Source organism: Drosophila virilis, unplaced genomic scaffold (assembly GCF_030788295.1).
Source record: "Drosophila virilis strain 15010-1051.87 unplaced genomic scaffold, Dvir_AGI_RSII-ME tig00003822, whole genome shotgun sequence".
Taxonomy (NCBI): domain Eukaryota; kingdom Metazoa; phylum Arthropoda; class Insecta; order Diptera; family Drosophilidae; genus Drosophila; species Drosophila virilis.
In genome coordinates, this window is record NW_027212957.1 from 209,357 (window position 1) to 223,891 (window position 14,535).

The 14,535-nt window shown below is 34.2% G+C and overlaps 1 protein-coding gene across 1 annotated transcript in view; it reads right to left on the bottom strand.

Annotated features, from left to right (window-relative positions):
* Positions 1-2,147: 2,147 nt before the first annotated feature.
* The window catches only part of alpha-Cat (catenin alpha), a 32,987-nt gene continuing 20,599 nt past the window's right edge, over positions 2,148-14,535 (bottom strand). The window contains exons 7-12 of the mRNA XM_002058703.4: positions 9,695-9,767; positions 6,285-6,352; positions 6,039-6,220; positions 3,665-3,905; positions 3,474-3,590; positions 2,148-2,443 (exon numbers count right to left, since the gene is read on the bottom strand). Of these exons, the coding sequence (XP_002058739.1) occupies positions 2,279-2,443; positions 3,474-3,590; positions 3,665-3,905; positions 6,039-6,220; positions 6,285-6,352; positions 9,695-9,767 (846 nt within the window). The 3' untranslated portion in view covers positions 2,148-2,278. The remainder of the gene's footprint in view (positions 2,444-3,473; positions 3,591-3,664; positions 3,906-6,038; positions 6,221-6,284; positions 6,353-9,694; positions 9,768-14,535) is intronic.

Below are 14,535 nucleotides of genomic sequence, written 5' to 3' on the forward strand. Positions count from 1 at the left end.
ACTTATAAAATAAATTTTCTCAAAAAGCTTTTGAAACTGATCGGACGGTAAATAAACAGCTTTCAAACAAACGATTTTTTCCAATTTACCACTGTTGCGGGTGGAATTTCCCAAATCGTTGAAACGCGTATTCATTAAGATTTTGTGAAGAGCTTTGAAAATAATTTTGAAGAAAATCGGAAAAAATGAATGTGTCACCAAAATAATCTTTGAGTTTCACTTTACTTCTGCGAAATATTTAAAGCAAGTCGCAAATGATTTTTCTTATGGATCCTTGGAAATGAATTTAAGCGCGAAAAGTCACCCATCAAATCTTTGACACCCATTTCCACCAAGAAAGGATAGACTTTCCAAAAAGAACGAAACACCCGTCAAATGAATTCGAGCAAAAATCTTTAAAAAATGAGTTTGAGGCCGATCCAAAGGTTATCAAAAAATTGCATACCAACGTTTTTCACTAATTTACCACTGTTGTGGGTGGAATTTCCAAAATCGTTTACGTAACTCTGATGAAAGTTGCTAACATTGAGTACCAGGATACCAGATCTGGAAGTAAACAAAATTTTAATATATAAAAAAAAACACAAATCGTTGAAACACGTATTCATTAAGTTCTTACGTAGAGCTCTGAAAATAAGTTTGAGGTAAATCGGACACCCCTCAAATGAATTTAAAGCAAAGAACTTTACAATTGAGTTTGAGGCCGATCGGATGGTAAACAAAAAAGTTTCATACAAACATCTTTCGCGATTTTTCCATACTTGCGGGTTAAATTTCCCGAAATCCCGTCTTAACGTGCACCTTCATCACGTAAGGTAACTGCAGTTAAAATTTCACCTTTCTAGATCATACGGTTTGGGCTATGCTTTGATTACCGATCAGTCAGTCAGGCAGTCAGTCAGTCAGGATAAACAGATATATATAAATATATATACATATCCTTCCTTCCTTTACCGTATAATATGCAACGATCGGATATAAAGTTTTGACACGAAAGACTGTGCTAGGAGCTACAGGATCTCAGGGGTCCGTCCAGGGATCACTCCTCCTCCTTAACAAAACAGATTTTGCTTAACACATGCCGCAAGATAGTTGAGTTTGCATTCCTGGTTGACAATGTTATTATTGAGTCAAAAACTTCCAAGAAGTCATGCTAAACAACAGGCTTAGCTTTCGACCACATGTAGATTGTCTTAGTCAGAAAGCAGCCAAAATGCAGACAGATCTCTTGAGCCCTTTTTATGTAGACGTCGGCTTCTCGCGAGATTTGGAATCTCCGTTCTACAGTACCGATATGGGCTTCAGGGGAAGTATGCCAGAAAGGCTCCAATCCCTTATAGGCTCAGCGAATTCCGCGTTATCAATGGATTCCGGACGGTTTTCGACTGTACAACTTTCCTTCGAATAGCTCCATCGTATAAAAACTTTTTGCCTTTCAAGAGAACTTCACAAGCCCCGGCAGTTAGATGAAGCTACATTAACTATGCTCCTTATATAGAATTATATTCAAAACATTGGACTACTATTTCATAAATTTCTATAGGAAAAATCTTTCTAAAAATGAATAAATGTTGTATATAGGATTTTTCACCTTTCTTGTGGAAAGGAATGCAATAAGAATATTTTCAACGAGATGGAGACACAGAAGATTCAGGGGAATATATCCTTTTTGTTATGGACGAAGAAGGAAGGAACTACACTCCTTAAGTAGACAACTAGGAGAATTGTGAGGCCCAGGAGAGCTCCTTATATAGAATTATATTCAAAACATTGGACTACTATTTCATAAATTTCTATAGAAAAAATCTTTCTAAAAATGAATAAATGTTGTATTTGTCAATATTGATACACCTCACGATGTGCTTGAATGGTATTTAAGCCTTGGCGTTCCGAGAAGGTCGTTCATTCTTGTCAAAATAAAATTGCATGCGTTATTTTTCCGTCAAAAAAATAAACGAATTTTCGGCGGCATACATTCACATCTTTCTGCTAGGAGTTCGAGGATTATATCCTTTAACTATATAAACCATTAACCATAACTGATTATTTGAAATTGTAAAACACTGCTTTTTTGCCCACTATTTTCCTTACCCGATATAATACGCTTGAGTCAATAGTCAGTAAGAATAAGCAAACAGCTTAATATATAACCATTTAATATGGGCAAATCGTAAAGTATATATTTGATAAAAATTTGTTACCAGTTAAGAGTTAATGTTTATCATAAAATAATAAGTAGGTATATAATACTTAAATTTATAATTTTATATCGTCTCCTTTAAACAGCATCAGCGGGACTTTGGAATTCAGAAAGAGCATGAATAGGATTTTGAATTTTTTTCTGCGATCCCTTTCGAACTTTAGCTCGAACTTCTTCAGGTTTCTCAGGCCGCACTAGTGGTTTTTTCTCTGGTGCCTTCATTTTCCATACTACGATTGGAGACTTAAAAAAAGAAGAACAATTTAATAATGACTTGATTTCAACATGCAGCTAATATCTACTTGAATAGGACAAATCACACTATAGTAAAAGTCTTTACGGCGTCTGATTTCTTGTTAACCTACTAGCTTCAATATCAGATGCCTAGATGCAGATCAGTTATCGTTATGACTATATCAGATGCCTAGATGCAGATCAGCTATCGTTATGACTATATTGATTAGGCATTTGTGTCTTGATGTATTGATGGTTAACAGATTTTGTAATTTGTTTACCTTATTCTCATTGAAAATAGATGAAAGAAAAAAAAAATAGTATATCCTTTTATTTATTGTTTTTATTATATTTGAATGTTTAGGATTAAGTGTTAGAAGTAATTTTGAATCCAGCTACTGTTATGGAATATTGCCGTCCTACTTGTTCTGTGTGCTGCTGAAACCATGGTTCTACCGAGATCCCGATTGTGTTCACTAACAGTACTAAAAGACAGCGCTAGAGGACTAATGCCTTCAAAAAAACACATGGTATTACAGCGACACTCGGGAATGATGTGCTGTCACTATGCTTAATTATACTTCCAATTCGTATATAACAATGAAAACTTGAATGATTGTAATGTCAGACTTAAATGGATACAGAGAATCTCATTCCTTGCAATATATTACTTAAGAACATTATTGTACTACGCAATCTATTTCTTACAAAAATTGTTGTACATTCGAATGTTTGTGATGGCATCTCAGAACTGCTTACAGGATATCTCCTTGTTTGGCTCTGCCTACTAGAGCACATTCAATTTTCAGCTCAATTAGTTATATACCCAAAATTCTTTTACTATTTTTTGCTAATACGAAAAGAAGGGAATGTAGCCGAGTGCGAAAAATTATACATTTTGAATTTCCTTTTCATAAAAGTCCTAAAATTAGCTTCTGCGAAATTTGCCACTATTTTTTTTATTACATTTAAGACTACGATATAAATTCTAAAATGGTGTTAGTTATTATTAATATAAATTGGGGGTAGGTAAACTTACAGTGACAGTGCCTTGTCTTGTGTATTTTGTTGATGCTACATAAGAATATTTTACTGTTAGCACTACAGCATTCATTAGATTCTTAGCGGCTTGTATCAAAGAAGTTGCGCTATCCAGCTAAAAAAAAAAAAAAAACAAAAAATTAAAACATCGATAATGACAATAAAACAAAAAAACGAATAAATTCTTACCCCTGAAACAATCAGTTCCCCGCTAATGTTTTGTACATCTGCTTTGACTTTAGAAGTTATCTGAATTTGGTGACAGTAGAGAGCAATACGTTGCAAATATGCCAATAAATCTTTTTTAGTGCTACTTTCAGGACATTGCTCTGCTATTTCACGGGTTAGCTTATCGAGTTTTGTACCAGCTTCCGATATTTTCTTGGCGGCATTGATAACATCCATGGTAGTCTTTAACGGACCACGGCCTCTAAATATTTAAAAAGATTATCAATATAAAAATGTAAGTTTATGGATAGCTATACCACTTTCATTTTTAATTTAATATTAAATATAATATAATAAATTCAATGTCAGCTTGGGGTATTACTAATATAAAAACTATTTACATTTAGCTAAAATAAAGGACAATTTTCTAGATTCAAATAAAACATACAACAAAAACATGTTTAGAAAGAACTGTTTGTAACTGAACAGTTAATTGATTACTCTACCTATATGAAGTAAGTTACCAAATCTAGTGACACATGAAGCACCATATTAGGAGAAAATATTAATATGCCGTTTTTTTATAATCTTTCAAGTCTGGTATTTTTTCTACCTTTTTCTCTTTGATCATTGCGGTTCAAAAATGCCTATGAATATCTGTATTTTTTTGACACTATAATATATAATTTGAAATCAAGAAAATTCTTTTACGCAGTATTTTTTACGAAAAAAAAAGAATTAAAAAAAAGGTTCACATCTCCGCATTTATAAAATGGCATTGAAATAGATGGAGAAAGGGTCCGATTTCACTTTTTAAAATCCACGGTATATTGTAAGATCCGCGAACTAAGGACGGGCTACTAGTATACAAGGGAGGATTGCATGAGTAAAGAAGCAGGTACTCTAAAAGCGAGTGAATAACCGAATCTGCTAGGACCGGCTCGGTTATCAGAAAATTAAGCCGATAAAAGGATGTTACCTCAATTTACAGAAATTTGTAAGCTAAGCTACCTGATTTAAGTGTCTGTCTGCACCCAAGTGCACCCGTTCAACCAAAATTAGGAATGTTACCAGCGAAAGTTGGTTCATTGGTACTTGTTTTCAACTTCAAACGTTTTGAGTATTTATATATGTACTATCTACATTGTCAATATAAAAACTTAAATAAGAAAAGCGTTCGACAAAATTGTCTAAAATATCAATAATGTAATAGAACAGAAAAGATTAAGAAAGATGGAAACCCTACATTTTTATACCCTGAACCCATTAAAAAGTATAAGGGTATATTGCATTTGTGCAAAATCCAAATTAATGTAACAGGCAGAAAAAAACATCTCCGACCCCATAAAGTATATATATTCTTGATCAGCATCAATAGCCGAGTCGATCTAGCCATGTCCGTCTGTTTGTCCGTCCGTCCGTATGTATGAACGCAAGGATCTCAGAACCTATAAGAGCTAGAGATTTGAATTTTTAGATGTAGATGCTCCTAGTGCCCGCGCAAATCGAGTTTGTTTCCGATAATCGATAACTTACTCCGTTCCAAGCACTCGATAAAAATCGATATCGATATCCTGGTTTTTGGGCAATTTTGGTAAATAGTAAGATATATATAGTAAATATAATATATATATGCATTTGATGTTGGAAGAAGAGGTATCCGCTAGTCGAGAGCTCCCGACTAGAACCTCTTACTTGTTTTTGCTTTGCTTTGTGCCTGACAGATTATTTATACGCAAAAAGATGGTCTTGTCGGGAATTCCGGACCTGAACCAAAGACTTAAATATAAATTATTCAAATATAAATTAGTCTATATTTTAAAATACTAATTTAAGTCAATACTACAATATAATCTATAAGGTTCAATTAGTTGGGAAAAACAATAATAATATATTATATGTTAATAATCAACCTTAAAGAAATTATTTTAATATTTACAAAATGCGTTTTGTGAAAAAAAGATTTACTTTTAAATTTTCCTGTAAAATGAATTATTTAACTAAGGCATGCATTTCATGGAACAGCCAGTCGGCTGGCATGTCGTGTGAAGTGGGAAAAGCCAGATGCGAAACCAGGCTAGAAATTGCTTATCAATAATATATATACTTTATAGGGTCGGAGATGCTTCCTTCTTCCTGTTACATATATTTACACAAATACATCATAACATTGTTACGTATTTTTAAAGGGTTCAGTGTATTAAAACAAGTCATGGCTATTTGCAAATTAATTAAGCATATAAATTAAGTTGCGGTAATAAACTTATTATTTTGACCGTATAAAAAATGCAGAAAGTTCATCTTTTTACTATACGAGTATTGAAAGCGGAAAAATAAAGAATTCATATATTTAAAAAATCAAAAGTTTAATCTTAATGTATACGTAAGGAAATACCTAGTGAAGTCAGTCATCTCCATCATTATCATACACATATGTTTTGCCAAAAAAATGATGTCGTTGCCAGTGTCATCCCATTTTGCAACCTCAGAATCAAATGTAAGTTTCTCGCGACGAAATAGTTCTACTTGTTGGGCAATTTTTTGCTTATCCTCTTCTGTCATTTTACGCATTGCTTCCTAATTAATTCAAAAAATATAATGTGTATAATGTGTATTATTTCTCAAGCGTGGTTCACCTTACCCTAGCAGTACAAATACCACTTATGTCCGGATATTCGTCAACAGTTTGATCACCAGTGTGAGCGCTTGCTGAAAATAAATGTATGTATATTCAATTATTTTTTTTTTTATATTCAATTTTGAGTAATACCAGTTTCTAGTATCAAAGTATATAATAATAATTTTGCATAAGAAACGCATAAGTGTATTGGTACATTCAAGGAGATAACCTGAAAATTCTTCATAACACAAGCACACACTCCAGGGCGGTTGATAGATATTATCCAAAAACTGGAAAATACCTAATCTATGCATACTATATAAGAAAACTATATGCCAAATGTAGTGACTCATAACTCTTAAAACCAATATGACCAAAACAATATTTCGGTATTCATTTTTATTGCTTTCGTGGATACTGGGCAAGTTATATCAATAAATTCAAAAAAACTTGTACTACATGGGCACTTTAAGAGGACCTACTCTCGATATATTCGTATCAACAATGTGTAAACTGTTGTAAATGATCGATAAATATGGATTTTTCGATTGTTTTTTAAGTATAACTCAAAAATAATAAAAGCTTTATACACCAAAGATATATAGGCTCTGGTATTGTAGACACAATATGGGAATAATTCAGTTTTTAATACCCTTCCCTATTCTCGCAATATTGAAACGTAATTTTAAAGCAAATCGAAATACAAACAGAAATTATTTAACAATAAGTTTCCCAGGGAGTGGCGCAGGCGAAAGCTTGTCGCTGAGAAGTTGTGTTGTTGACCTCGCATTAAAATGACTGACCTGCACCTGCACAAGCATTTCGGAATTCATACTGGGCTGTATTTTATAACTTGAAAAATTCAAAACGTAGTGCTATAAACCAAAATATTATATTAACTCGCGCTTACTCAATTACAGCCTTCTTACCCTTTGGTAAGATTGACTTTATGCAATAAGTAAATGGTTACCCAATGCAGATAAACTGAGCAAACGCTCAATGTCAAAAGTAGCGTTGGTCAAATATATATATGCCGACCAAATGCCGAAAACTGAGTATTCATCTATTAACGTGTTTTCGTAGTTTACTACTAACTAAACTATTGGGATAAATAAAACATTTTTTCATGTATTATTGTGAGTTAACCATTTAGATTAGCAAAATACATACACAATCATGGACAAAATCAAACATACCAAACTTTTTGCAGCTCGTGCTAGAGCTAGTCTGCTTATGAATTAACTACGTATAATTAACTTATATTGATCAAATTTTCAGCAAGAGATCTTATTTTGCGATAACATTGAATTAAAATTTAAGATTAAATTGGTGAGTAGTTTCAATTGATTTATAGTTATGTAGCGGCGGCGAGAGTGGTTAGTCTGACCAAAGACAATATAAACACTAAGATGAGTAACGACATACAACAAAATGCTACTATGCAGCTTGATTTTTTGAAAATTGAGAACGAAAACGAAATTTGTAGCATTGCGCTCTCAAAGCCGAGAGAACGAACAAGCTAAAAATAGAATTTGGTCTCAGCCTCGGCTCTGTGACGGCCATGCAAGCAATTATGTTTGTATGCGTGTGAATATACATACATAACAGCATATTTGAATGTGTTGTTATCCACTGCTCTGACAAAGTCTCTTGCTGGCAAAGAAACAATTTTCTTAGTTTTTTAACGCAAATCACGACCTACCCAAAATTTCTGTTGATATATGAATGCATTTTATTTATTATTTTTGTTGTTCGAATTATAAAAAACAAAGTACGCAGGGAACACCGCGGGGAGACCATTATAATTATAATGGGGTCATAACTTAATATGACCTTCGGGTATTTTCTGCGGAGCCAACCTCAGTTCACAAAATGCATTCATATATCAACACAAATTTGGGATAGGTCATGATCTGCTCTAGAAAACTAACAAATTTAATTTCTTTTCAGCTTAAGCCAAAGCAGTGAATAACAACACATACATACATGCTTTAAAGTTCTTATGCATGTAAAATTCACGCATACAACCAAAGGAGCACGCTCGCTATTGGCTGAGACAAGAACTTTTCTCGAGCATACACTGTCTAAAAAAAAAAGTGAAATCAATCTATGTGTGCTATTTTCTTAACATAGTTATTGCGCAAGAAGCGCCTTGTGTGAAAATTATAAAAGCTCTTTAATTTTCCTGTAAAATTATTTGTTAGTATCTAGAGTAATATATCATTTAAATAAAGCATGCATTTCACGGATAAAGCATAAGCACTTTGCGTCGACTGAAGCTCTAAACTTTTTCGCTCAATGTACTTCGAAAACGAAGCGACGCAAAGCAGCATCGACCAGCTTTGCTGGCGACTAACTTCGTAACTCGTGTCAGCATCAGCAAGCCGCGACTTCGGCATTCGTTCGTCTGGCCTTTGGAGAACGAACAACCAGTCGGCAGGCATGCCGTACGAAGCCTCAAGGGCCAAATGAAAGGCCAGGCTAGAAATTTTGCGTCGCATTCAAATGTATGGGCGTTACTCATCTTAGTGTTTATATTGTCTTTGGTCTGACCCTTAAAACTTAAGAGAATTGCGAAAATAAGCAGTTTTTCTATATCGAGCAGTTTTTTATCGATTGCTAGGTCGTAGATGCCTGTTACATACTTTTGCAAAAAACATTAGACCCTTTTTATCATTTTGCAACTCAACGTAGGTCATTCTAGGACAGTTGTCGACGGTCGATTTTTTTGCCAAGTTTCCAGACAACAGATATCAAAATTTAAAGCAGATCTTTAAGGTTTATAGAGCTAGACACCAATTTTGATATGTAACTTTTTAAAGAGTAACGAGTTGCATTTGATAGGTATCGCTATTATTTGTGACATCTCTCGCAAATTGCGAGAATGAATGCATATAAGTACACTTTCTTGAGGGTCTTATTGAATTCTATAGGCAGCATTGCAAAAGTTATTGTTTTGTTTTTATTGGAGTGTTTATGTATTGCTGTGTTTATGTGTTGTGTTTGATTCCGATTACCAGGGACTTATTTTTCAATTTTTTTTTGTATTACTGTTAAGGCAAATGAACTCGTTAGCGAGAGCTGCATTTGGGTTTCAGGGTATCCCATAGTCGCCTTACTCCCGATGAGAATCTCTTGTTTTGATGTTGCTCCTATATCCTTTTATCCACTATGAAGGTGAACAAAAATTATTTAAGACAAACCAAATAACGTCGTGTAAATTTTGATCTTGTAAACTAACTATAACAAAAACTTTTTATCAGGAAAAAACAACTGACTACAAATAAGTTTAAAAAGTTATGTATTACAAGTATGAAGTCCCTAGATATACGAAAAATAAAAATTTATATAAATATGTACATGCAAACGCGTTTCACATAACCAATATTATCTTTTCATTTTAAAGGTATAATATAATAAAAGGTAGTTACATCGACTGCGCGTTTCCAATGTTAAGTCTTCGACTGGCTCGAACTCTGTGTCAGTATCTAGATCATCAGAGCTCTGAAATGAAAATTAAGAATAAAGAATATGAAATACTTTCAAATTTAAGAAGATAGTTAATATATGTTTGCTAATGCTATATCCACTCCCCGATTACAATCTTAAGTACATTGTCGAAACAAAAATACGCCAAATTTGCGTCTATTAACTAGGCATAATGAGACTGAGGGACATATTTGCGGTTTCTCGAAATCGAATGCTACCGACGTCGTAAAACATTGTCATAGTCCAATACAGTTTAAGTAGGGAAATTTATATAAACATATAAATTTATCCAATTTGCTACAGGCGTATTTTGAATTCCTAAAGGTATTACATTTTCATTAAATTACTACCGATTTACCCCGCACACAAGAGTCTTGAAAGAGAGTGAGCACCTAGCTATGGAAGAAAAGGGGAGACAATGTCAATCTTTCCTTTATTTGAAGAGAGGCGTTTTAAAATTAAAGCAACGGTACGTCTACAGGAGGTACAAGTTTTCAGCGGCTACGTCAAGTCGGAGATACTTAAGACAAACCAACGCTAAGTTACCATACTTAGGTTTCAGTGGTTATCTACCGGATAACGAAATATTCATTAATCTTCACGGGACATTAAATTTGCACTCGACGGTTCACAGAAAATTTGGACCTAATTGGAATTGAATTGAATTAGCAAGGCTGACGAAGCTAGAGGGTGAATGCTCATACCCTCGAAGCAGACGGTATGGCCAGGGGCAAATACGTACGTACGTATTGCGTGAAGGCGACTTATTTTTCATTAAATGTCACTATGGCAGGAACCAGACAGAAGCTAAAGCCAAAATGAATGCCCTTTAAAACAGCGGATCCGTGCATTACATTATCGACCTCACTCACTTATAATAAAAGACTATGGCCCCTGCCAACCGAGGCGATGGAGAACTTTGGTCTAGAGCGAAAAATGAAAGTTTGAACAGACTCGTTTTGGAGGCTCCGCGCGACCCGAATACTTATCAATTTACTGAGGCTAAGCTTGGCCCAATCAATTAAGTAAAATTCTTTCCAAACAATTTTAATATTAACGTCGCATTGGCGCCCAGCTTCTTTCATATTTGCTTAAGAATACTTTTTTGCGTGAAGCATATGACAAACGGACAAAACATAACATTCTTAAACAAACAGTACAAAATGTATATCAATCATTTTGATAACTTCATGTTTATATCAATAAAAATAATATGTCGAGCTTTCACGCCTTATCGTATTTTGAGCTTAGGCCCGAGCCCACGCAAAATGCTGCATGTAATTTAGGGGTACGAGATTCCCGAGTTTCACAATTAGAAAGTATCAGTGTTCCTTTTCGAAACACTATGGGATAGTGTTCTACGTCAGAGTGAATACGGATGCCAGCTCCACGTAGGAATACTGAATGGACTAACTGGGATAAGATATAACACTGTTAGACAGTCATGAGTTAGTTAAATAAACATCATACCTGAAATTTTTTGATTTTATATTGATAGCTCGTACACTTCGCTTCAAAGCTCAGTTGTCTAAATGTAAAGCAAAATGCGGAGACTCACACACACTCACTCACACAGCTGCACACCCTTCACAGCCAACATAATGTGATTTGATTTTGCAGCAATCAGTTCCACTTGTTTGTTCTTTTTACAATAATGTTGTTGTTCACATACAACAAATTCATTGATTAATTCTATAATTCAATTAATATATACTACGATTAGTATATAATAAATAACACAGTGATGAAGACGCTAGAAATCAGACCTATAGCCAATATCACAGGTCGTGTCCATAGACCCTTGAAAATCTCTTAGGAGTGTCTTCTTTTTGTACTAAGGCCATTTCGTTGTCGATCAGTGGGACTAACGACTATCAGAGACCACATATAGAATATTATTTACTGCTCCTACTTATCAGCTATCATTCATATCAAATTGTATGAATTCTTTATTTGGTAGGTCGTCTCTCCTGTCGCGTTACTTGGGACTGGTTGTGAGGGACTCAGGTTCTATGGCTGTCGTCCGTACGCGTGGAACTCAGTCGTCCAAAATTCTCCTCTTTAACTTAATTTTTCGTGCGATTTAAAATTCTAGCGTATACATTTTCGTGTTTTACAAAATTTTTTTTGCTCTCTATTTATCATGAGGTATCTTTTTATAAATTTTCTTGTTTAGCGTACCACTTTTCGTTGGCGTTTGTGGGCTTTGTACGATTGCCTGGTTTTTGGGGCATTTTGAAACACGCAGAAATACGCACTCGAAACACAAACGCACCATTACGAACATAAATAAAACCACACATACATACTCGTACACCATTTGATAACCTGCTCATGTGATTTTTAACGATTTCACAAAAATGGATTACCGATGCTTTAAAATAATCTCGCACTGCTCGTTATGTTCATAATAGTAATCATCAAGCTGTTATATTTTGGATCTTCTGGATCATTTGAGACATAGTTTGGTATTTAAAAACTATTTCTTTTTCTTTTTAATAAAACTTTTTTGTGTTCAAAAATAATTATCACTCAATTATTTTGTGAAAGAGTAATCTATTACCCCGCAGTTTTTCTTGCCGTCGATCAATTTATAATACTTATGGAAAACAGGTTTATGAAGTTTACTAGCTTTAAGAGAATAAGCAATACTTAAAAATTATGTTTTACTCATATTTCTTTTATTGACCGAATTCATGTTAATGTATGTTTGAACTCCACTTAGCTAGGAATTAGTGTTGTAAACGTTGTCAACGATCTTTCATTGATGTCAAATAGAGCAGCGAAATGTTTGTATGTGATTTGTGCGAGCAGTCATGCTTTTCCTTGCAAGTGAGAAGTAATGTGAAATGACTAAAAGGAGTTCTACCTCTATACAAAAATAGGCATGTTGTGAAATATTGTTTATTAGAATTTTTATTTATAACTATTTATGTGCTTGTGAGCCTAACCGAAGCACATAAGTCAAGACTTTAAGTTAAATAGATTTGAGTATTTCAAGTTTCAGCGTAAACAGAAGATCGTGTTTTATCTTATTTTCGTGGGCTATTACATAAAAATTATTATTGTAAAAGATTGTCTATTTCCATTTTAAATTTGCTTTATTTTTGTGCTAGCAGAAATAACCCTCTGAATAATGTATGGTACCAAAACTGTTTGTGCATTTCGCGCCGAGCTCCGAGTTACACACAAAACGGCCCAACAAAACAAATCTAAATTGTCATTAATTATAACTATCTTACGATGAAAAATTGCCCTACACGTCAAGAATACCCAGCACGCCACATTTGTTCAGCGGCCGCTCGCGCAAGCTGTGGCTGAACGAGCGGAATGGATCAGGCACGCTGAAATTTACCTCGATGTTATACTTGGAAAGTCAAAGGTTCACGTTACAATTCTGCCCTGCTTTGTCCTCGCTTAGCCACAGAAATTATTGAGGGCTTGTCGAGGGCTACACCAGGGTGGGGACGTTATGGCTATATTTGATCTGCGTTTGGCCGAACCGTAACATCGGTATGGACGTGTTGGGTATTCTGCACAATGCACCGCATTACGAAGCAAATTAATTTATCCACAATGTATATTTGTGTATGAAATTAGTTTCTTGAACTTGATGTGTCAAAGCCCCTCTCCAGAAACTATGACGCGGGTATTGAAAAATATTAATTTGAGTCTTTAACTAATCGCCGGTTAATACAGCCTACATTATTGCCTGCATCTTAGAAACTGCACTGGTCAGCGAAACTGTAGCCCAATCAGTGTCTAATAGATTTAATTTTATTAATTTCTAAATACAATTTCTCCATTCCTCGTGATCATCATCACTTCACAAAATTAATGTTTAATAAGCTCAACCCCAAAAAGAGAAATCCTTTTGTTCCTGTCACCTTTTAGGCTTCGTCCCTACAAACTCCTACTAGCACTGACATAAAAACTATATTCATCTTATGACCAAGTGACTATTCCTAATCAGAATATCAGAGGCAATAGTTCTAATTCGAACATTTTGAGAAACTTGGTTAAGTTCTATATATTTGATTATGAAGTTTTATCTTCAGGGGCATTGCAAAACTGTGCGCTATCCCTTCTTTAAATTATTAAAATGATTACAAAAACTGCATACAACTACTCCGAAGCGGATAAAAAAATTTATTTGTTCAACATTTTTTGTTAAATAAATAAAAAACGCAAAAGTCGGAAATAAAAATCGAACAACACGCAAAAGTCTATAGTGTGTAAAGTATATTCATTGCTGCTTCTTCTGAGCACGTTTGAAAATATTCACTTTTGTACCACGACGATTTGATATACATATGAAAATGAGAAGGCTACTTAATTAATTATAAGAGTCAAATATACAATAATCTCAATGTAATAATAATAATAGTTAATGCACCAGTCAACCTCTTTTAAACTATCTTCTATTTTCTATTAGCAGAATTGTAAATTATTAAAATAATGTAGCTATTATCAATATTTAAGAAATATATTATAATTCTTCAATAAAGACTGACTGACTAACCGATTGGTGATCCATGCCCAACCATAAGAGCTAGGAAGCTACAATTTTCATTGTAGTTACCTTATGTTATGAAGGTATTGGCCTCAAACTTACTAATACCTGCTATAGCGATTTTATAAATTCCGTTCAAGACTGTGGTAAATTGGCAGCAAACAATTCCATTAAGTTTATTGTTTGCCATCCGCTCGGATTTAAAATAATTTAAAATGCGCCCTTGATGGATGATAAATGCGGGTAAATATGCCTAAATTTTAGGATACA